The sequence below is a fragment of the Ovis aries genome, chromosome 7 (assembly GCF_016772045.2).
Source record: "Ovis aries strain OAR_USU_Benz2616 breed Rambouillet chromosome 7, ARS-UI_Ramb_v3.0, whole genome shotgun sequence".
In the NCBI taxonomy this organism is placed as follows: Eukaryota; Metazoa; Chordata; class Mammalia; order Artiodactyla; family Bovidae; genus Ovis; species Ovis aries.
Window position 1 is genome coordinate 49,377,879 of NC_056060.1, and position 23,524 is coordinate 49,401,402.

Here is a 23,524-nt window from a genome sequence, read left to right on the forward strand (position 1 = left end):
TTTCTTAACCATAATCCACCCTTGATCTCTAACACCTACTATGCTGAAGCATGTTGATATTGACAATTACTCAGTGTAACATTCACTAATACAAAAAAAAGGCAAGTAGCCATAACTGAATGAATACAAACAAAATTAGGCAAATGTCAACCTGAGTGAGATCACTGTTTTTGAATCCCATAATGTTCAATGTAGGCAGTTTTATAAAAATGAATTATGAAACACAAAGACAATAGAAATATAAGTTATTTATTAATCAATCCACTTACAAAGCAGGTGGCTTAATGCAAGCTTATCGACATCTTCACATATGATCCATGGGAACATGTCTTCCACATACAGACAGTGATGTTACTGACTGATGCATTTGCAATCTGGGGCATATTAAGCATATTTAGACAAATAAAATTAGGCTATCCTGTATATGAAAGTATCTTGATAATATGCATCCTGAAGTGGATTAAAACTTTCTCCAAAAGAGAAATGTTAGTACATTAACTTAACTTTAATATTCTATATTATGCAGTAAATCTTAACTATAGAAATTAAAAATTTTAAATCAGTGATCGACTCTTGGTAATGTATGAAGTGGGAGTCTAAAACCAGAGCAACAGTAGGTTGACAGTATAATTTGTGCCTCACAGTATCTGCAGATTTACTGTTTTCAAGCTTAAAGAGAAATAAAACAAGAGACATGTAGATTCAGCTGACTTTATTTATCTTTAAACTAATAAAAATCCCTTTAAAAGTGATTCTGGGACCTTTAGAAGTTCTATGAATGCATAGATACCTGCCAATGACTGCAATTCTAAATCCTGACTAAATGTGTTTACAAAAATCAATGTAAGCAGATATCTTTACTACGCGTGCTTAGCAGAAGACTGAGTGAAATTCTACATGTCTTCTTCAATTTCCCTAAAATTTTGTTAAATCTGCAAGTATATACAATCCAGCTAATTGAAATTAATATTTAGTGTTCATCAGAGCTGTTTCACAGCAGCAAAAATTGGATCTGGGAAATAAAGTTCTAAATGATGGAGGAAAAAGATAAATACAATAGGAACAGCAGTCTAAATGTATGGTATTAATATTCAACTCTATCTGCATTGTGCTAAAAGGAAAAGGATACACCAAGAAGAATTCTATTGATCACTCTGGTGATGTGAGTACCACCTGCATCTGATTGAAAATGGTTTGTATTCTGTTCCCGGTATCAAGGGTGGTATTGAACTCAGAACTCCATATTGTAAATATACAGCAGCCATTTTGTCCTAATTAAGGAATGTCTTAATACACAATATTATCATTTTCTAGAGGATCTTTATACATTAAACTAAAGTACATGATTGATTAAATTAAACGTTAGTAATGGATAAAAAAATTCATAATTCTCAAGACCTGGTACTATGTAAAAACCAAAAAGACCACAAAATTCTACTTACTAAAGCAGCTAATCTTGCCTGCAAGTTTAGGGTCACAAGCCCATAATATGTGCAAAGAAATGCAATACAAGGAACCATGCAAAAATACAGTAAAATGATACAGGAAAAATGTCAAATCTAGAAAAAAAAAAAGCTTTTATAAATACATCAAAATCAACTGTATACATAAACTGTAGGTCTAGCATTAGTTGTACCATGTAGCAGAGCCAGCACTCTTAAGTTCAAGGCTTCCGAATCTGCGCAGGTAAGTCATGCCATCTTTGGTTGACTGCAGTACCAGGAGGGTGGGAATGAGAGGGAGGGTAAGAGTTCTGAAACATGGTGTCAACTTTCACTTGGCAGCTGGGCCTCAATGTCCACTCTGCAAATGGGGCACTTCTTATTGGTGATCAACCACTGGTCAACACACACTTGGTGGAAAAGGTGCATACAGGGAAGGCGTCTATTGTAAGTAAACAAAACAAAAAGCAAAAGTTTATTTTATGACAAGTGCAGTGGCATTTAAACAAATGATACATGTAATACTTCAGTAATATTATGAAGTTACTAAGCATTTTCTCTTTTGTTAAAAAAAAAAAAAAACCTCCCTACTCAAGATTATATACCTACATTAAATTAATACTTTGGGCAATGTAATGTATTAATGACCAAGATAATTAACTGTCACAGTTGAAGAATCAAATTATATAAAATCTCAAGAATTTTAAGAACAACAACTACAGTAACAATTATTCCAACTTTGTTTCTATACATGAGCTGCCAATTTATTAGAGTTGGCAATATGTTCCCCATAACATAATGCTGTAAATATATTTTTAATATCAAATCACTGTATTTATGAAGCACTTTCCAAAAAATTCTCACTTAATTCTCTCAAAAGAATTCTGTAAACACACAGCAGCCATATCATACTAATTAAGGAATGTCTTAATATGCAATATTATTTTCTCTCTAGAGGATCTCTTTAACACAATTAAGTACATGATTGATTAAAAGTTATTAATATTGTTTCATGAGATTATTTTCATGTTATATCATACTATGCTACTCTTCTAAAAGCAGATTAAAGAGATATGTTTGCTTTAGTACACTACACTATCAATTAGAAATAGAGAAATAAATAAAGCTTCCATGCACTAACATGCTAACATCAAACCTAATGGTAGAATAAAGGTTACTGACTTGAGTGTCAATTTCAACTTCCACGTTGAGTTGTTGTACATTTCAGATTTCATATTTTGTAAAAACAGCTAAAAAGAGGTGCTCTAATTACTCTGTACAGTATTGTCAATACTGTAAAAAACAATTATCTATATTTATAAATCTTCATTGGAAATACAGTGTTCAAACAACCTTCTATGTGATATAGTAGACAACAAAAGTTTTTTTCTCTTAGTCAACTGAAGAAATAGGATACAGTTGTTATATATATTATAGAACTTGCTTCATATGGGATTATGTTACATTAGCAAAAACAGAATAGGAACAAAATAGTTACTTAACAGATTATAAAAGGAAAAGTCTAAAATATTTGGTTAGCATAATAACATTTTCTAAATCACATAGTTGCAAGAAGAAAATAGTCTACAAATTGAGAGGAAATTTTAGGACAAGATCACTTTATAAATGATGATGTAAAACAAACTGCATGGAGTTACTCTGGATCCCTCTCTGTAAGCTTTGGAGAAACATTAATATACATGTTTTGGCCTCCAAAGTCTCTCATCTCTCAAGTTCTCCGTCCTACAAGATTCAGATAAGACAATATTGACCACAAAATCCCCCTGGCCAAGTCTTGGTGTGGCCCTAAAACAGGTAGTATATTTCTCTTTGATGTTAATACAGAAACTTAATCTTTTCACTGTTTTATTCACTATTAGAAGGCAATTCTACATATCAGAGACTGGTAACAGGGTACACTAGGAGTAATCTTTATTTGGTTTCTGGTCTGCTTTATAATAAAATTCCTCTTATTTTGGCTGTATTGCAGGTCTGTGGGAGATTAGTTCCCCGACCAAGGACTGAATCAGCACCCTCAAGCAGCTCAAAGTGCAGAGTCTTAACGACTGGGCGACAAGAGAATTCCCTCAAATAAAATCTCTTGTCCAGTTTTGACAATGAATTTTAGATAATTAGTGTTTAGTTACCTCACATCTTCACCTTCCTCTAAAATAGACAAACAGATAGTACATTTTTCCTCTGTGTCTTCCTCAGTCCCTTCTTCCCCATCTTGTTTGCAGTGCAGTTTCCTCTGTGAGAACCAATCAGTTGTTACCTTGTTAGTAGAGATGACATTATTGAACAACTGAGTGAAGTTCGTGTTTATTTGAAAAACAAAACAAACAAAACCATACATTCACCCACAACATATTTCCCAGATAAAATTGCCATGAATTAAAGGATGAATTAAGTGACTATTATCAACAAAGTGTTCTCGTAAGACCCTTAAATAATCAGCATCAAAATTAAAAGTAACATATTCATTAGTCTGAAATCTATCATTTCTAACCCACAATCAGGATCATATATACTGTTCTGTCCCATCATGAGACATAGACAGATACACTTTGTTTCATTAATATGTGTTTCAGATAATGTTCAAAAATGAATGCTAGTTATAGTATTTAGCTTAAACAGTTGAGAGGACTTACATTTAATGGTAATACCCCATTAATAATCTTAGGAAAAGGGTGAAAAATACAACAAACAGTCATTTTCAAACTTCATTAGTCTCTACAGTATAGAACATTGTTTGTTGAAAGAAATTTATTTAACATGCCTACTGCACATCTTCTAGATGTAACGCTACATAAGGATATAAGGGTAGAATGTAAGAAATGTAGGTCAATTAAGTTCCCATCCAAACAACTGACTAGCTGAATTATGGTACCACTATAGGATGGAATTCTGTATAAGCTATTAGTAGGAATACAGGTCATCCGTCGGTGCTGATATAGAATAAACAGAAAATGGACAAAAACTGTATGCATATTAGCCCCTTTGAGTTATTTTCAAAAGTGGAAGAAAAAATATATACATATGCACATTATTAAAAATACTTGGAAGATTACCTAAGAAATCTTTAAGCATGATTTTTCTTCTGGGAAGGAAAACTAGGATCATTAGAGCAACAGACTTCAATTTATAGTTTTAGATTTTTTAACCATATGCATATATTGTTTTAATAATAAAAAAATGTAGTTGATAGATTCCACAAACTTAAAAAAAGTCCATGATATTAAATGTTATGCATTTCAACAATAATGTAGATGTTTCACAGAATAAATGCTTACCTTTTTGTATTTATGTGGATATGTACATCTTTCAATTGTCCCCTGGGATGCTCCACGATTAACATTTCCTAATCTTTCTTCTAAATGAATAAGTTCCTGAAGAAGAATAACCAGTATTAAAAGCCAGCATTATTCCTTGAACAGCACAATCAGTATTATAAAAGCAATAAAGTACCATATTTATAAACATGCAATGTAAATAGAGTATTCAAAACCCATATATGGTAAGGCAAATGGCTGTTTATTTCTCAGCTAACTGAAGTGGTATGGCAAAGTTATCTTGGTAGACTAGAGCAACGTATTACGACATGATCCTATATAAGTCAGTAAGCATGTATACATCTAGAAGATGAAGTCACTGCAGTAAAATAGGGAAATAAGTCAAACAATAATTCTTGATTCCAAATTCCAAGCTGACATGAAGAAACAAAACTTTAATCATATCTAAATGATCTGTTCTTCCAGAAAGTTCAAAGATATTTGGCAAAAAACTGAATTACTTAGGTTTGTTTTTCTATAGCAATGCTTCTCTAAAAACTAAGCTTAGTCAAAAAGCATTAGGCATTGATTATAGTAGAAAAAATATTTTAAAAACCTAAATGTTTTCCTAGAAGAATGGTTAAATAAATTATATTCATCTACCCATGAGAATATCAGAACTATCAAAAACAATGTACTCGTCAAAAAACTGATAGTACTTATTTCCCAGATATATTGCAAAGAGTAAATTTATAGAAAAAATGTTATCACTAAATTCTAATGTATTACAAGCATCACATGGGTTAAGTAAAGCATATAAGTCTAGTGCATTAAAAAAATTTTTAACTTCTTATTTTGTATTGGGGTAGAGCCAATTAACAATGCTGTGATAGTTTCTAGTGAATAGCAAAGGGACTCGGCACATACAATACATGTATCCATTCTCCTTCAAACTCCCCTCCCATCCAGGCTGCCACAAACACTGAGCACAGTTTCAGGTACTACATTTATCAAAAAAAAAAAAAAAAAAAAACGCATTAAGGTTTTTCTAGCACATTTAATGGTATGGTTCTTTATCTGATATTTATATTTATTTAATAAAATTCTCAACATTCAGAAAACGAAGATCACGGCATCTGGTCCCATCACTTCATGGGAAATAGATGGGGAAACAGGGGAAACAGTGTCAGATTTTATTTTTGGGGGGCTCCAAAATCACTGCAGATGGTGACTGCAGCCATGAAATTAAAAGATGCTTACTCCTTGGAAGGAAAGTTATGACCAACCTAGATAGCATATTCAAAACCAGAGACATTACTTTGCCAACAAAGGTCCGTCTAGTCAAGGCTATGGTCTTTCCAGTAGTCATGTATGGATGTGAGAGTTGGACTGTGAAGAAGGCTGAGTGCCGAAGAATTGATGCTTTTGAACTGTGGTGTTGGAGAAGACTCTTGAGACTTCCTTGGACTGCAAGGAGATCCAACCAGTCCATTCTGAAGGAGATCAGCCCTGGGATTTCTTTGGAAGGAATGATGCTAAAGCTGAAACTCCAGTACTTTGGCCACCTCATGTGAAGAGTTGACTCACTGGAAAAGACTCTGATGCTGGAAGGGATTGGGGGCAGGAGGAGAAGGGGACGACAGAGGATGAGACGGCTGGATGGCATCACTGACTCGATGGACTTGAGTCTGAGTGAACTCCGGGAGTTGGTGATGGACAGGGAGGCCTGGAGTGCTGCAATTCATGGGGTCGCAAAGAGTCGGACACGACTGAGTGACTGAACTAAATAAATTTCTACATTCTTCTATTATTAGATATTTTCAATTACTCTTCTTCAATATTTGGGTAATTTCTGATGCTAAGATTAATATTACTAATAAATCTTTCTATAATAATCCCTAGAATCAATATAGATGTGTTACTGCCTTTTGATCCTCAGTCACTGCAGCAATCCTATACTTGTAACTATTAATATTACACATACTCTCTTTTTACATTACAGATACTGTGGCAAATATCTTCATTAATGCTATTACATACCTCAAAATTGCCCCTGAAAGGACCTCTGAATGATGTTCCATCCAAGCCTGATGAAATGTAACGAATGTGAGGATAGCCTGCCATGTCAGGAACCTATTTTAAGAGAACAGGTAAGCTAAATGAATTAAGAACAGGCTCAAGTTTTATTGCTACCATCGAATAATTCAGATACGCAATTTTCTCCACATAGCTTCTCAAAAAAATCAACTTCAGGAAGTATACATAACTACTAAAAAGGCATTCTGTTAACAGGTTCCTCTTCAAAACTGATCTCATTTATAATAACTTTTAAATTATCATCAGAAGGAAAAAAACAGAAACAGCAGTTCCATGAGATAACAGATTCTCTTCTACTTGATTTATTTTGCACAAAGAATCCTAAGTAGAGAATACTCAAGCCTAAGAATGATGCTCTTAGTAGCCTAAACATATACAGAGCAAAATTTTCATAAGATCTGGTCAATTTCATACAATATTATACAGTAGTTAGCCTTCAATTAAAATAAATAAATTTATATTAAAAAAAGATCTGGTCAATTTCAGAGAGCTTTATTATACAGTATTAAGAAACAGAAATGCATAAAATTTTCTAACAAAACTTAATTTCAGGATAAAAGTTTTATTTCCCTTTCTCTAGGTTCAATATCTATTTTGTCAGCATTCACAGTAACTCTATAGTACATTAACTACCATGAATAACAAAGGCACCTTTGGCTGCTCTTTTGGTTTGGTTCTATTAGTGAAAGTTTAACAGTTTCTATTTTTTTGTTAGCTAAGGTCAATCTTCACAATCTTATCTGTGAGCTCACCTACTTGACAGAATTTGTTTGTAACTCCAAAATCAATAGTTGTGCTCTCACAAGTCATCCATAGACCTGCACAGAGCAGCAAAAAAATCTAAGTTACCCAATACATGCTCCCAGCTGAGGAAGAACAAGACCCTGCCCACTTGTTTCAGTTCTTACACTGTAAACAAGTGTCTTTTTTGCAATGTATTAAGTGCAATGTTCTTCACATTTTTGTCCTTTGTATAGGTCATTCTGTTGTTTAAACTGATCCCCAAACATAATGCTTAATTGTTAGTTAGGGTTCCTAAGTGCAAGAAGGCTGTGACATGCCTTATGGAGAAAATATGTGTACATAAGCTTCATTCAAGCATGAATTATGGTATCATGAGCTTGGCCATGTGCTCAATGTCAATGAATCAACAGTATATATCAAACAAGGTGTCTCTAAACAGAAAAATACATTAAAACAAGGTTATGCATTGGTTGCTGGGACTGGAGGTTTGCAATAACCTAGGGCTGTATTTACCCTGGGAATAATGGTTCAATATCTATTTTGTCAGCATTCACAGTAACTCTATAGTACATTAACTACCATGAATAACAAGAGCTGACTGTAGTGTTAGGAAAGGGATATTCTAAGACCATTCTTGCATTTTTATAAACAGATCTCCAGAATTATGTGGCTTCTACTAAATCATAATACACTTCTAGCATGTTTTACAGCTTTAAAAGACAGTTCACACATGGAAAAGCATTTAAAATAAGCAATAATTTTTACCCTTTAAATAGTCTATTATTTAAGTATCTGCAACTTTCCTTATAATCAAGATCAATAGTATCCAGCTCTAAGCAGATAACCTATCTTCCTACACATCTCCAAGAGAAATGAAAAAATCAGAAAGGAACTCAGGCCTTCCAATTACTTAAAACCTGCACGTCTCTTATAACCCTCTCTAGCCTCCTTTCTCTAACTTTTAGGGATAAGCTTCCTCTTTCTCTTACCCAAAGGTGAGCTCTATCATTTGCTCCCTCTTTCTCTTGTTTCCCCAACCTGGACCATCCTTAACTGCTACCCACCCTTTTCCTGTATGTCTTCAAACAAGTCCTCTCTGTTACCACTGTTTTGTCTTAAACCTAAAATTACCTTCAAGTTTCTCCAAACCCAGGTTGTCTCTCTAATCCTAATAGTGAGAGAGTGTTAGTCACTTAGTTGTGTCCGACTCTTTGCCACCCCATGGACTAGCGCCCGCCAGGCTCCTCTATTCATGGAACTCTTCAGGCAAAAATACTGGAGTGGGTACCCATTCCTTTCTCCAGGGGATTGCACCTACCCAGGGATTGAACCTAGGTCTCCAGCATTGCAGGCAGATTCTTTACCATCTGAGCCACCAGGGAACAATCGTGGACTAAATGCCAATGCTATTTCCCACTTTCCCTTCACAGCCAAGTTTATAAGGCAAGTAGTTTATATTCAATCTCCACATATTTTAACTTTCCCTACCTTACTGTGATCTAAGAGGCACCCCAACCTCCATCCCTCACCATTACTGAAATCACTTTGACAAAAGCTGCCAGAAACCACTCTAATGCCAAATGCATTCAACATTTTTCAAACTTTACTTTTTTGTGATGAAACACTACTGACCATATTATTTTGACATTATTCTAACTTTGTTTCTCCTCATTACCCTAGCCAATTCTTGGAATTATTTGTTTGAAGTATAGTTGTTGTTGTTGTTTAGTTGCTAAGTTGTGTCTGACTCTTTTGTGACCACATGAACTGTAGCCCGCCAGGTTCCTCTTAGCACTGAGCCACCCAGGAGACCCTGAAATACAGTATTATCATTTAAATACAGTATTATTATTGGCCAAGGTTCTTTCAATCTCTCATCAGTTTGCACATTTTTCTTAGAAATCTAATCCTCTTCCATGGATTCATGTAATATGACAGACATGTGATACATGTAATATTTTATATTGACAGATCACAACCTATCTTTAACTCAAAGACCAGTTTATTCTTTGGAGATCCAGACCATAAACCCAACTTCCTACTGGACAGTCCACCCTGACACATATATCTCAGATTCAATATGTCCAAAATCTAACTCACCTAACCCCTTCCCTAAATCCTCATCTAATATTCTCCAAATTAGTGAATGGCAGCACCATACATACACCTAACAACCAAAGCTAGATATCTGGGAATCATCTTAAATATTACTCAAACAGAGCCCATCATTTTTAGGTCAACTGCCACTGCCCTTGTTCAAGCATTCATCAACTTTCATCTCTTCTACTATAATGCATCCTTGCTTCCATCATGAAAACTATTTTCCACACAACTGAAGAGATGGTCTATTTAGGTGCAATCTGATTAAATCATTCTAACAACATAAACATGATCAAGACATTACTCTTTCAATGAAGTCTAAGTTCTAGTTTCTTGGCAGTGCACATATTTCATTGCTGAGTAACCTTCACCCCTAAGATCTAGAAACAGCAACTTGGATTTCCCTGTGCTTATGCTATCTGATGGAGAAGGCAATGGCACCCCACTCCAGTACTCTTGCTTGGAAAATCCCATGGACGGAGGAGCCTGGTGGGCTGCAGTCCATGGGGTCACTAAGGGTTGGACACGACTGAGCAACTTCACCTTCACTTTTTACCTTCATACACTGGAGAAGGAAATGGCAACCCACTCCAGTGTTCTTGCCTGGAGAATCCCAGGGACGAGGGAGCCTGGTGGGCTGCCGTCTATGGGGTCACATAGAGTTGGACACGACTGAAGCGACTTAGCAATAGCAATAGCAATATGCTATCTGAAAGCTCTTTACATGATGTAGTCACTTTAAGAGGACCATGCTCAATTTCAAAGCTTGCTTAGAAGTTGCATGTATAGTAAAGTGTCTTGGAAACCTTCTCTGCAATACTTCTACCCCTACAAAACTACTTACTTCTCTGTATTATGCAATATGTATTATGTGAAAAGAAAACTCAATTTTTGCTGAATTTGCTCTTTAGAACTCAACCTGGTATCAACAAAATCTGAATTTGCTCAAATCAGTTACAGAGAATTAGTAGAGTCTTTCTACTGATCAGAAAATAAAGTATGAATGCATCAGAACAGACCCATTACCATTTATGATGATAAAGCAGATATCCCACTAAAAGCGGATAAAGATTATCATGTTGGTATAAACTGTTGGTATAAAAAATGTCATTTTTTACATCAAGAAGAGTATATGTAACACTGCAGATACAAACACATATTTTACTGTATCTAATATCTTCTTATAGCACAATTTCAATCTAATAATAATAATTCTAATCCTCTACTGAAACACCTATTAACAACTAATACATTTAAAATATTTCCAAAAAATAATTTAGAAAAGGAAGAACAGTTTTTGAAGGCAACTATGTCAGAATTTTGAAATCTTCCTATTTTACCATTAAAGGTAGAGCTCCTAATTGCAGGTGATGAAGCCGAGGTGGTGCATGGTAATGGGCCAAGTGAGGATGCAATGCTCCAGGTGTATAAGTAGCTGCAGTTACTCCAGCTTCAATTCCCAGTTCCCTGACAAAGGAGAACAGTTTAAATGTTAGACATCCTTACAGTGTCTATTATCAACAGAAATGCAGGAGTATGTTTACATTTTTTAATGTCATCTGAAGATTCTTATCTTACTTAGCTGAGAAAAAAAGATAATTTAGCCCAAAAGATATAACTAATAATTTCAAGTTCATTTTAGAAACCAAAATTCAAAGGTTCAACTTTGTGACCATGAGGAGCAAGGTATCTGTATCTAGTTTCACACCTTACAAAGGAAGGACATATGAGTGGCCCTAAGGTTCCTTCCAATCTAAAAGTCTGATTTTTCATAAGAAGCATATACAATTGAGTTTACTTTTTTGGTTTATATGAATATTGCCCCCAGGTCTTTTGTTTGTTGGATAGTGCCTCTGGATTGTTGGCATCAAGGATAATTCAAAGAGTAAACACTTCTGTACCTTATAAAGCAAGGGTAAACAAAATTTTAGAAAGTAAAACTGGTAAATATCAAATCTTCATTTATTTATTCTCATTTTATATTCTGTCTGAAAAGTCAATGTGGATCAAGATCTCAATAGCTACCTATAGACAACAGATTCAGAAAGAAAATTAATGCAAATTTGCCTCCATTTCTCTAGGAAATAACTCAAGCCTGGAGGATCCAGGCTGAATTTCCCGTATCAATAGCAGGGGTTAAGGGAGGTACAGCAAACCTGAGTACAAAGGTGGGGGTGCTGGATAAAGAAGATGAAAAATTTAGGGGTTTTACTTTGATGGTAGATCTCTGAGAAACAACAACAAAAAAGTTCTATTCCAGTTTGACAGGGTTCCCTGCCCTAGAACTCAAGTTGCTACTCTTTCCTCCCCAAGTCTCTTATGACTCACCCAGAGACAGTGAGTCACAGCTAAGCTGTAATTCAGTTTCTCTGTATTATCCTTAAAAAAAAAATTTATATATCTAGCTATTTGCTGTGCTTAGGTCTTAGTTGCAACACTCAGGATCTTCAATCTTGTTGTGACATGTGGGATCTTTACTTGCGGAATGCGAACTCTTAGTTGCAGCATGTGAGATCTAGTTCCTTGACCAGGGACTGAACCCAGACTCCCTGCATTCAAAGTCCAGTCTCAGCCACTGGACCACCAGGCAAGTCCCCACATTACCCTTCCCCTACAAAGTATCTCTTCCAACCTTTTCTACCACAAGAAACTGATCACAGCTCTGAAATAAATAAGATACTGACCAGGCAGATCTCTCCGGAGCCTGTCGAGGATGTGAGGACATAGTCTGAGGCACATGAATATGATGCCCATGACCATAATTTGGGTGCATCCTATGTGGATGGGGTGGGGGGCGTTCATGTGCCCGCCTGGAAACACAGAACACAAAAAGACCACTGGAAATAATTGAATAATTGGTTATTTCTTAATGTAGAAAAAAACAATCTAGTATTAATATTATAAACATCTATAGATTAGTCTTGAAATTAACTCTGTAACAATAAACTTAATGATTAACAATAAATCAAGAAACCATAGTCCCACAAATTCTCACTACTCATTTATTTCAATGTCTCCAATCCAAATATCATCCAAGGGAAAAAACAGTATGTTTATAATATGGCAGATAGTTTAAATAGAATAACAGGAACTAAATGAAAATAAAACTTAAAAAATTAATACTCCAGCATATGCTTTAGACACAAGGAAGTTGTTTATATAAACATATAAAACAGAAGAAATGGAAACTATCTTGCTTCATCTTTTTGCTATAATAATACTCATCTATTTTAATGGATAAAACTTCTAAGTTAAAAAAAAAAAACTTCTAAGGAAAAAAATTTAACCTGTGCATTTTCTTCAAACACATGCAAATACATGTCAACACATCTGGGAAACTGGTATTACTTCTATTCACACTCTTTATTCATCAGTCCAGCTTACTATATTTTCTCTTTCTAAAGTCTGTCAAATTTACAAATGTAAATGGTAACAAAGTTCTAAACGAATGGCACTTGAGAAAAAAACAGTTCTAGGGATTCATTTTTATAGTCTAATTCTCATTTTCTACTAGTTTCAAACACATACACAGTTTTCATGTTTAACCTTAATGATTCAGAACAAGTAATTTTCTAGATACTGGAAGATAGAAATATTAATTGGCAACTTTCTATATAAAGAGGCACTGTATTAAAATGACAAAAATAGTCACAGATTCTAAATATAACCTTAAATGATATAACTAAAGAAAGAAGTTACATAAGAGCCAGATCATTGATTAAATCAAGAGTCTGCAAACATTCTGTAAGGGCCAAATACTTAATACTGCTTGCTCTATAGGCCACATGGTTTCTGTTCTAACTACTCAACTTGGTTTCTGTAGTGTAAAAGAAGCTACAGACAATATATAGATGAACCAATGTAGCCATTTTCCTGTATAACTTTAATAGGCAGGCAGAATAAGCCCAACAAAGTACACTGCCCCAAATTAGAACATCAGATCCTGAGTTTTCCAAAGAAAATAAAAAGTTCTTTTTGTTTTTATAGTCTTTTCATATGAAATAACCCGATATAAAATTTTTATGTCAGCACCTACAACTCAGGATAAGACATTCTGGTTAGTAAAAAATTAATTTCCTAGTGAACTGAGGATTAAGTATAGCTATATCGCTTCTGAAGACTTCACAGTTTTAAAAGCCAATGGAAATAGAAGGCAAAGAATAAAGGGTGATTATCTTTCTAAAAATGTAGAACATACGTTGGGTGCTGCATCATTCTCCTTCTTTGAACTTCCATCCTCTGCATCATTTCATGAGGGTGCAGTCTTTGTGCTGGAGGTGCTGTGGTTGGAATATGGTGTGAAATTGGCTGGTGCGTGGGAGGAAGATGCTGAGGGATTGGTGCAGCTGTACTGGCTAAATGAGTTGGAGGTGGGGGTGCCACGGGGTGAGATGTTGCATGAGACGATATTTGAGAATGGAAAGCATGAACAGGATGAGGAATAACATAATCCACTTGAGGTGGAGGCTGAGTCTGAGGAGGAGGGTTTCCATGAGAGTGGGGGCAGGCAGAGGTTTGATGATGAAGTGGTCTTGTCAAAGAAGCGTCTGTAAGAAAAGCACAAGCACCACAACCTTAAACATATATTGCCATAACACATTCATGTTATACTTTACAAACATATTAGTGTATTTTATTTTATAAATACTTTATCAATGCTTGAGTCTGCTTAGTCTTGTTTGGCAACCTGCTTTCTTCTTTGAGTAATCATAGGTATCTTCTCAAGTCAATATATATAGCTTTACTTCATTCACAGCATTTCATTACAAGCTAAGCTAAGCTAAGTCACTTCAGTCGTGTCCGACTCTGTGCGACCCCATAGACAGCAGCCCACCAGGCTCCCCCGTCCCTGGGATTCTCCAGGCAAGAACACTGGAGTGGGTTGCCATTTCCTTCTCATCATTACAAGAAGGCACCAAAATTTATTGAAGAAATCGCCGTTGATAAAAACTGGAAGCAGGCCAAAGCTGCAATAAACATCTCTGTATAATTCCTCTTGTGCTCTCTTTCATACATGCCCCTGTACACGAGTGTCTGAACACAAAGGCACACATTCATACACACCACTCACAGAAAGTTTCTACAGCATAAATTCCTATAAGCAGTTCTGAGTCTGAAAGAATAATTTAAATTCAGATTACTGTTGTTGATCATGTTCGACTCTGTTATTCCATGGACTGCAGCACGCCAGGCTTCCTTGTCCTTCACTGTCTCCCAGAGTTTGCTGAAACTCATGTCCACTGAGTCAATGATGCCATTCAACCATTTCATCCTCTGTTGCACCCTTCTCTTGCCCTCAATCTTTCCCAGGATCAGGGAAAGATTGGCTCTTCACATCAGGTGGCCAAAATATTGGAGCTTTAGCTTCAGCATCAGTTCTTCCAATGATATTCAGAGTTGATTTCCTTTAGGATTGACTGGTTTGATATCCTTGCTGTCCAAGGGACTGTCAGAGTCTTCTCCAACATCACAGTTCAAAAGCATCAATTCTTTGGTGCTCAACCTTCTTTATGGTTCAACTCTCATATCCCTACATGACTACTGGAAAAACCATAGCTTTGATTATATGGACCTTTGTTGGCAAAGTGATGTCTCTGCTTTTTAATATAGTGTCTAGGTTTGTCATAGCTATTACTACAGGAGCAAGTGCTTTTAATTCCATGGCTGCAGTCACCATCCACAGCAATTTTGGAGCCCAAGGAAATAAATAAAGTCTGTCACTGTTTCCATTTCTTCCCCCATCTATTGCCATGAAGTGATGTGACTAGATACCATGACCTTAGTTTTCTGAATGCTGAGTTTCAAGCCAGCTTTTTCACTCTCCTCTTTCACCTTCATCAAGGGGCTCTTTAGTTCCTCTTTGCTTTCTACCATTAGGGTGGTATCACCTGCACATCTGAGGTTATTGAGGTTATTTCTCTCAGCAATCTTGATTCCAGCTTGTGCTTCATCCAGCCCAGCATTTTGCATGATGTACTCTGCAATAAGTTAAATAAGCAGGGTGATAATATACAGCTTTGACGTATTTCTTTCCCGGTTTGAACCAGTCAGTTGTTCCTTGTAAGGGCCTAACTGTTGCTTCTCGGCCCACATACAGGTTTCTCAGGTGGCAGGTAAGGTGCTCTGGTATTCCCATCTCTTTAAGAGCTTTTCACAGTTTGTTGTGATCCACCAGTGTAGTCAATGAAGCAGAAGTAAATGTTTTTCTGGGATTCCCTTGCTTTTTCTAGGATCCAACGGATGTTGGCCATTTGATCTAAATTCAGATACTAGTTGACAAAACACTTTCCCAAAAGTTTACCATAATTAATTACCATCAACAGTACACGAGAGTTCCTGACTAATTACACTGTCACATTTTTTACACGCTAACCAGAAAAAAATTTTGTATTCATTAATCAATTATATTTCTTCCCAGAATTATCTATTCACATTCTTAGCTTATAATTCACCTTTTTCTTATTGATTTATAAGTATTCCTTGTATACATGGGAGCTTTGTCATAAGAAAAAGTATAGTATAAACATTGTCATAGTATAAACATTTTTCCAAATTGTCTCTTGGCAATTTTACTTTGCCATAAGTGTTTTGCTTTTGTAAAATCAAAATGTATAAATTATATATTTATAAACACATAAATCATGTTTTCTTTCATCATTAATGGTTATATAGCAGTATAGAGAGGAAAGGAACTTGCAAGTCCTAGGCACGCCTGTAAACATGTATTTTCACCACTGCACTTCTCTCCCTGCCGCATGCTATTTTTCCTGTGCTATATATTAAGTAGAGGGCATATTTGCTAGCAACTTGCCATGAAAATCAGCCTTTATCAAGATGGTTTCACCCATTTCTTCAACCTGAATCTTTATGTTGCAAAATGACTGTTGAAAGGTCCCTTAAAGGAATACTTTTCTCTCTTACTCTTAAGAGATAAGCATCAGTTTGAGGTCTAAAAGTAAGTTTGTCTCCTCCATGGATTTCAGCCCTAATTTCATTTTATTTGTAAGATTTTCTTGGTAGCCTGGTATGGAGCCATAGCATTTCTCTAGTTTCATTACAGAAAGATTACCTTCAATTTTTAATTGCTTTGATTCGTGCAGCAGGGGTGAAAGTTAGGTAACCACAGACTCATTCAGCCATACTTCAAAGGAAAACGTGTTAGATATATTTAAAGGAAACTTTCACTGAGCTCAATTTAAGTTGTGAGACATATTTTTAAACTAATTTTCTAAAAGTTGTATTTTCAAATCAGTGTTTTACTCTAAGAAGTCACAAAGCTCAGTACTTCTTAGTCATCAAAAAAGAAGTCACTAAGTTCTCTAACTGTTAACTATTCTTCCTCAAATTTAGAGCATTTTGCCCAGTTTCACAGCAAGGTTCTCTAACTCTATAAATAATTATACAAGAAATAATATTCAAAAATATCACAAAATGCTAAAGTTTTGCTTTGGAACGAATCGATTTATTTAACCCTTCATTAATCATTTTTCAACTTTACTGAGGTATACTGAGGTATAATTAACAATTAAATCAATATATCTAAAGTGTATAATATGATAATTTGACACATTATACCACATGAAATGACTACCACAATCAGTTTAATTAACATATACATCACCTCACATAGTTGCCAATTTTTGTGTGTGGTGAAAACGTCAGCCATCATTATAATGCACTGTTTATCTAAACAAAATAATTACTAATCATTGTATAAAGGTGATATATTCTGCAATCCCACAGACCATTTCCCTTCTTCTCTGTATTATGTGTTCTTGCCAGTAAAAATAAACAAACAAAATTGTTCTTGATATTGTTTCTTAAAAGTTTAGCATGTCACTTTAACCCAGCAGTATCAATCCTAGAAGTTGCCCTACAGACTAGTAGAAAACTACAAATAATTTAAATGTTCATCAACTGAGGAATAATTCAATATACAATGGAATATTATGAGGATATTAAAAACAATGAGCTAGAATTTTATATTTTACAAAAATCTGAAACATATTGTTAAATTTTTTAAAAATAAAAAATGAAAAAGAGGGAAATACTATGTTTGATATGATCCCTTTTTTTAAAAAAAAGGAGAGATATGTCATAGTAAGAGATGTATCATAATAACATGTGCAGAGAAAGAAAATTTCTGAAAGGGTTTATAATGAACTATAAAACAGCTGCTATTGGGATTAGTGGGAAGAATGGAGAAGGACTTTTAACTTCTTATTTTATATTATTCTGTGATTTGAATTTCTTAAGGTGTACACAAGTTACTTTTATGATAAAAAGAAAACATTAATTTTTTAGATTAGGACATAAAAAAGCAAAGGATACACTTATAAACTGCTTCAGTATATTATTTTTAAAGAGGAGGGGGAGAAAACCACACATTTTGAATTTCCAATAAAAGATGATAAATGAAAGATGAATATCAACAACTATTACAGAACAGCCTGCACATCCTTCCAGCATTCACACACGGAATTCGTCCGCTGGTTAATGCTTTGCAAAAACTTGCACTCTTGAAAAGATAAATGATGTATCACCAGATTTCACTGTACAAATTCTGGGTTGACTCTAGCTGTATATGCAGGACACAGATTTTTGAAATTATAGGACTGGAATTGTTAAGAAGATAAATAACTGAACATTATCCCTCGTATGTAATCAGGGGACAAAAGCAAATTTCCTTGCCAATGTTTTGCTTTACTCCTGGCATGAATTTTCAGTGCTTTTTTAAAAAATCAAAATATTTAATAAGTTTCCATCTGATTATTAGCCTATGATTTAACAAAGCAATAAATACACAGCCTAAGGTTATTTCTCATTTCTTGTATCTTATAGATTTCAATTTCTTAGAAAAGTTATATCTGATTCTATTTTAATTGCTTGCATGAAAAGAGAACAGATAACCTTTCTACAATTGACTTTCTGTCAAGGAATTTTCTCCTGTATCTCAGTTAAGTTTCAGAATTCTTAAAAGTTTACTTTCCTATGCACAGAAACAACTACTAAACCTTCCAATTTCTTTTTAATACTAAAGGATAGATATAAATTCCTTAAAATCTCCTTTTATAGGAATCTAAAGTGCCATTCAATGTACTTCTAATAGACAGATATTAAAACATAAATGTTAAAATGTATATCAGACAAATATGACACTTTTTATTATTTTCCCAGACCTTTTAAAACAACATCTGCCATTTTTGCTTAAGAAGACCGCTTTAGGTATATGAGGTGAAGGAAGGATGAAATGGGAAAAATACACTCCACTTTTTGGTCAAGGAAATACTAGAAATTTATAAATTAGAATTACTGAAAGGTTATTAAATGGAGGAGAGTACAATGCTTCATTTATGTGCCTCTAAGTTCTTTGCCTATTAAATTTATACTTACAAGGAGGTGGCATATAATGTCGACAAGATGACAGTGAGGCTTGTGGAGGGGGCTGGGGCTGGGGCTGGGCAACCATGCTTGATCCATAACCATCTATTGATAATGGCTGACTCGGGGCAGCGGCAGCAGCAGCCTGATGGCCAAAGATTGCAGCTCGGGAAGAAGAAACAGGACAGCAGGGGTCAAATGCAGATGCTCCATGAAAACCAGCACTTCCATGACTTCTGATACCACTGCTGCTCAGGTCTACTGGCAATGCCTGCTGTATAAAGAGGAACTATGTTTTATCTTTCTAAAATTTGGTCAAAACATTGTTTATGGTATACTGTAAAAGTACTCAACGTAATCTAGAAAAATAGAATCAATAAATTTGAAACTGGTAAAATTTTGAGTGTGAAGACCTACTGAGCACCAAAATATACTATGTGTATCTTGGATTGTAAAAATTATAGTGCTTATCCACTTAAAAACTATAATCAATTTTAAATAACCAAGCATGTGATAGTGCTTGAACAAAAGTTAATGTATTATTTTAAGATCTATTTATCTTCTATATACTAGGTCTTAAGAGAAAAACTTTTAAATCATACTTTGATATCCTCCTTTACACCAAACTCTTCACTGGTAATTTAGGACTCCTTCAGAAAACATATAATCATGCCACTGAAAACATTTAAGGTTTCAGGTAAAAATCTGTCTCATTTTTAAACTGTACATAGCAAGGATTCAACTAAAACTCAAATAGTGAAAACATCCAAGATAACAAAGGGTCTAAGATTATTCAAGCTAAAACCATTAGTTAGCTTTGCCTCACAATCTTTTTCACTTAAAAAAAATTAAGCCATGATTACTTTTATTAGTAAGGTAATTTTAGGGAAGGATCATTTACCAAGTTGAAAAATCAAAGAGTCTAAATTCCATCCTTACTACAGCACTTTGAAAAGTCCTAAGGAAAACACTTTACCTTCTACTCTAGAGCAGATAACAGAAACAGAATTGCTTCTTTATAGTCTTAAGTATTTTAAGCATAAGCCTTTGCTTAGTGTTCAGTACAGCTGCAATTTTTAAAATATGATTAAAGAAAATGAAGATGTTATATACAGAATCATATGTAGGGATTGTTCACTATTGAAAGCTGAGGGGCTAGAGGTGAGGAAAGCTAGGGTAATGCATTTATTAGAGGCCCAGGTCACTCAGTCCAGTGAGGAACCATAGCGGTCTTAGTATATTTTAAAAATTTATTTTATTATTATTATTTTTAGAGACAGAGTGGTCTTTGTGGTTTCAATGGCCACCCTGTTCAGAGGATAATAGAAACATAAGAAACTCTGGATATTAAAAGGGAAGGAGGAAGACGGTACAGAATGAGGGAAGGACAATAGAACTACTTTCCTCTTGTATATTACGTGTCTACAATCAATTAAGTACATGTCTGACATCTTTCTTCTGAGTTGGCAAATATCAGCTTCTAATTTGAATAAGGTTTAAGAACAATATTTTAAGATCATGAATTATTACTGATGATTCAAATCCTTTGTGTATTTCCTATTTAGGTTAAAATTTGGCAAATGGACTGGAATATTAACATACTAGCAAGGTGAGCAAATTTTCTATCTTCTTCTTCAGTCAGTGATTAAGAAAACTCTCAAAGTGTGAGTAGAGTAGGGTGAAGGTCCTCGTAGAAGCAACCGAGGGTAAAGTTAACAGTAGAGAATAAAAAGAGGGAAAAAACCAACAGAGAGAACCCTCTTCTTCACAATTCTAAGAGTTCACTCAATTCTTCTTCTAGAAGGAAAAGAGCGGTTAAGCAAGATGGTACAGAAATAGCAAATATTACTTTTTTGTTGTTCAGTCACTAAGTCCTTGCGACCCCATGGACTGTGGCCCACCAGGCTCCTCTGTCAATTGGATTTCCCAAGCAAGAATACTGGGGTGGGTTGCCATTTCTTTCTCCAGGGGATCTTCCTGAAGGGAAGGCCAAGAATGCTGGAGTGGGTAGGCTATCCCTTTTCCCGTGGATGTGCCCAACCCAGGAATCAAACCAGGGTCTCCAGCGTTGCAGGCAGATTCTTTACCAACTTAGGCTATCAGAGAAGCCCTTTACATCATAAATAATGCATAACACTAATTAAACTATTCTATCGAAAGAGAAAGCTACACCCAAAGGAGCAGTATGATAGAGTTAAGTGACTACTAAAACTTCTCTGTTGTTAAGACTAATCCTCCCCAATCTTTCTCTGCCTATCTACAGTTTGACAATCATGAGACACCACACAATTATAAATCCTAAGATCAATCTCCTTCTCCTCAGCTTCCTACTATGTCCACACAGGTCTCAAATGTAGACTATATGAGGCTATCTCATGTACATGCGGTTAATTTCAGAGTCCTACAAAGAGCTACACGAATCTCAAACTGTTCATATCTCCAAAACCTCACTCTTTAGCGTCATATCCATTATCACTATTGAATGCCTGATCCTGCTGATTTTCCTCAAGGTTTGTGTATAGTCCAAATACTTCTACTTAGATATAGATGTTAGAGAAGATCTCCTGGAGAAGGAAATGGCAACCCACTCTGGTATTCTTGCCTGGAGAATTCTGTGGGCAGAGGAGCACGGCAGGCTACAGTCCACAGGGTCACAAAAAGTCGGACACAACTGAGCAACTAACACTTGAGAGAGAAACAGATCAGTAGGTTACACCTATATTTGACATAAAACAAAAAAGAGATTCTACCTATAATTAAGTCACTCAGGTGCTTTTTTAGGCCCAAAAGGTAGAACAGGTGTAGTCAACCAACAGATGTCCGTACTTAAAACTGCTGTTACCAGAGCCAAAACATCACCTAAGATCTCTTTAATCACATTTCCTACTAAACCCTTTCCATTTTTTTTAATATCAGCAGCTAGTTTCTTCTTCTTAAGGGAACACTTCACTTTCTTAATTTTAATTTGTCAGAACCAGAAGAGATAATCATCAAAAATTTAAAAGATGAAGCAAGTAAAGTACTTGAGGAAAGAGGAGAGGGTACAGTGGAGCAGTTACTCTGAATTTCACTTTAACTTTTTCTAGCCCATTTTTTTAAACACATGTGTCACTTACCATTTTATATTACCCATTTTGTTTTTTAAAGTATGCACCACCCAGGTTTACATCACAATTATATACAGAAACAACACAGCAAAAATTAAAATAGCACATAATACCTCACTTTAGTTACTCCATGTGATCACCAATACGAATTTAACATTATTGACATTTTAAGTACTCACTAATAATATCAACCAATTTACTTAATTAGCAAAAAAAATTACTGATAATTTTTTCTGCTGATATTTCAATTTCCCAGACACTAAAAACCTAATCTGCTCCTGAGAAACAAGAGGTTCCTCCCATATGGTTTTGCAGCTGAGAAGTCTGTTTATTTCTAGATGAGTGGAGATTACCAGGAGGCTCCAGAAGAGGAGGTAGAGGAGGAAAAAACTGGGAGAATTCCCCAATTTCTCATGAATGAGGCTGACACTACAGTTTCAACACCTTTGAAATGAAATCCTAAACATTAAATCCACTTATATTTAAGTAAAAACACTGAAAAACATTCCAGAATAAAAAATAGTATTCAACTATCCACATCCCTGGTCCCCTCAATTGGTTGCAATCATTTAAAAAATGAGAAAATCCTAAATATTTAATTTTAAAAAATCACAGATCATTAAATTACGCCACTCTTGCAGGGGCAAAAAGAATGACTTATTTGGTATATAAACTTTATCACTAGATTTTTTTTCTCCGGCAGGAACTGCAATTTTAAAAAATTAAGAAGAACTCATCAAATTCCACATACCTGGTCATGGTAGCTGGTACTAGACGTACTATTTGCTCCACAAGGTGGTTGTACTTGTGGAGGTCTTTCCACAGGACAAGTAGGATCACTAAAGGAAGGAGAAACTGGGACAGCTGGGTGGGGAGTATGATGATGGTGGTGATGATGCTGAAAATGGTGGCCATGCTGCTGAAAGCAACTTGTGTGTGGATGTCCTAATGCATGGTGATTCTGCGATGACCCTCCACAGGGCGAGTGCTGGGGACAGCAGGACGGTAACCTAGGCATTGCAGGAGGGCCAGTTTCTGTTACAGCATTAGATGCAGTTCTCCTCGAGTCATCTTGAAATGAAAAAATGCACAGATCAATTAAATGATCAAGTATCACTGTGTAAAAAATACGTGTGTGTGCTTATCTGCTCAGTCATGTCTGACTCTTCACAACTCCATGGACTGTAGTCCACCAGGCTTCTCTGTCCATGGGATTCTCCAGGCAAGAATACTGGATGGAGTAAGGTAGCCATTCCCTTCTCCAGGGGATCTTCCTGACCCATGGACCAATTCGGGTCTCCTACATTGCAGGCAGATTCTTTACCAACTGAGCAACCTTGTGTATAAATGTGTAAAAACAGGTGAATAATAAGTGATTAGT

At 35.4% G+C, this 23,524-nt stretch overlaps 1 protein-coding gene across 8 annotated transcripts in view; it reads right to left on the reverse strand.

Moving 5' to 3' along the window:
• Nucleotides 1–228: 228 nt before the first annotated feature.
• Nucleotides 229–23,524, reverse strand: part of RNF111 (ring finger protein 111) — an 84,230-nt gene continuing 60,934 nt past the window's right edge. The window contains exons 7-15 of one of the 8 annotated variants that reach the window (XM_042252387.2): nt 22,895–23,214; nt 19,049–19,307; nt 13,854–14,202; nt 12,340–12,465; nt 10,996–11,122; nt 6,755–6,847; nt 4,736–4,831; nt 3,590–3,693; nt 229–1,884 (exon numbers count right to left, since the gene is read on the reverse strand). In XM_042252387.2, the coding sequence (XP_042108321.1) occupies nt 1,767–1,884; nt 3,590–3,693; nt 4,736–4,831; nt 6,755–6,847; nt 10,996–11,122; nt 12,340–12,465; nt 13,854–14,202; nt 19,049–19,307; nt 22,895–23,214 (1,592 nt within the window). In that variant the 3' untranslated portion in view covers nt 229–1,766. Of the gene's footprint in view, nt 1,885–3,589; nt 3,718–4,735; nt 4,832–6,754; nt 6,848–10,995; nt 11,123–12,339; nt 12,493–13,853; nt 14,203–19,048; nt 19,311–22,894; nt 23,215–23,524 lie in introns of all 8 variants that reach the window. The other 7 variants (XM_060417856.1, XM_060417854.1, XM_042252382.2 and 4 more) reach the window with 7 other exon arrangements.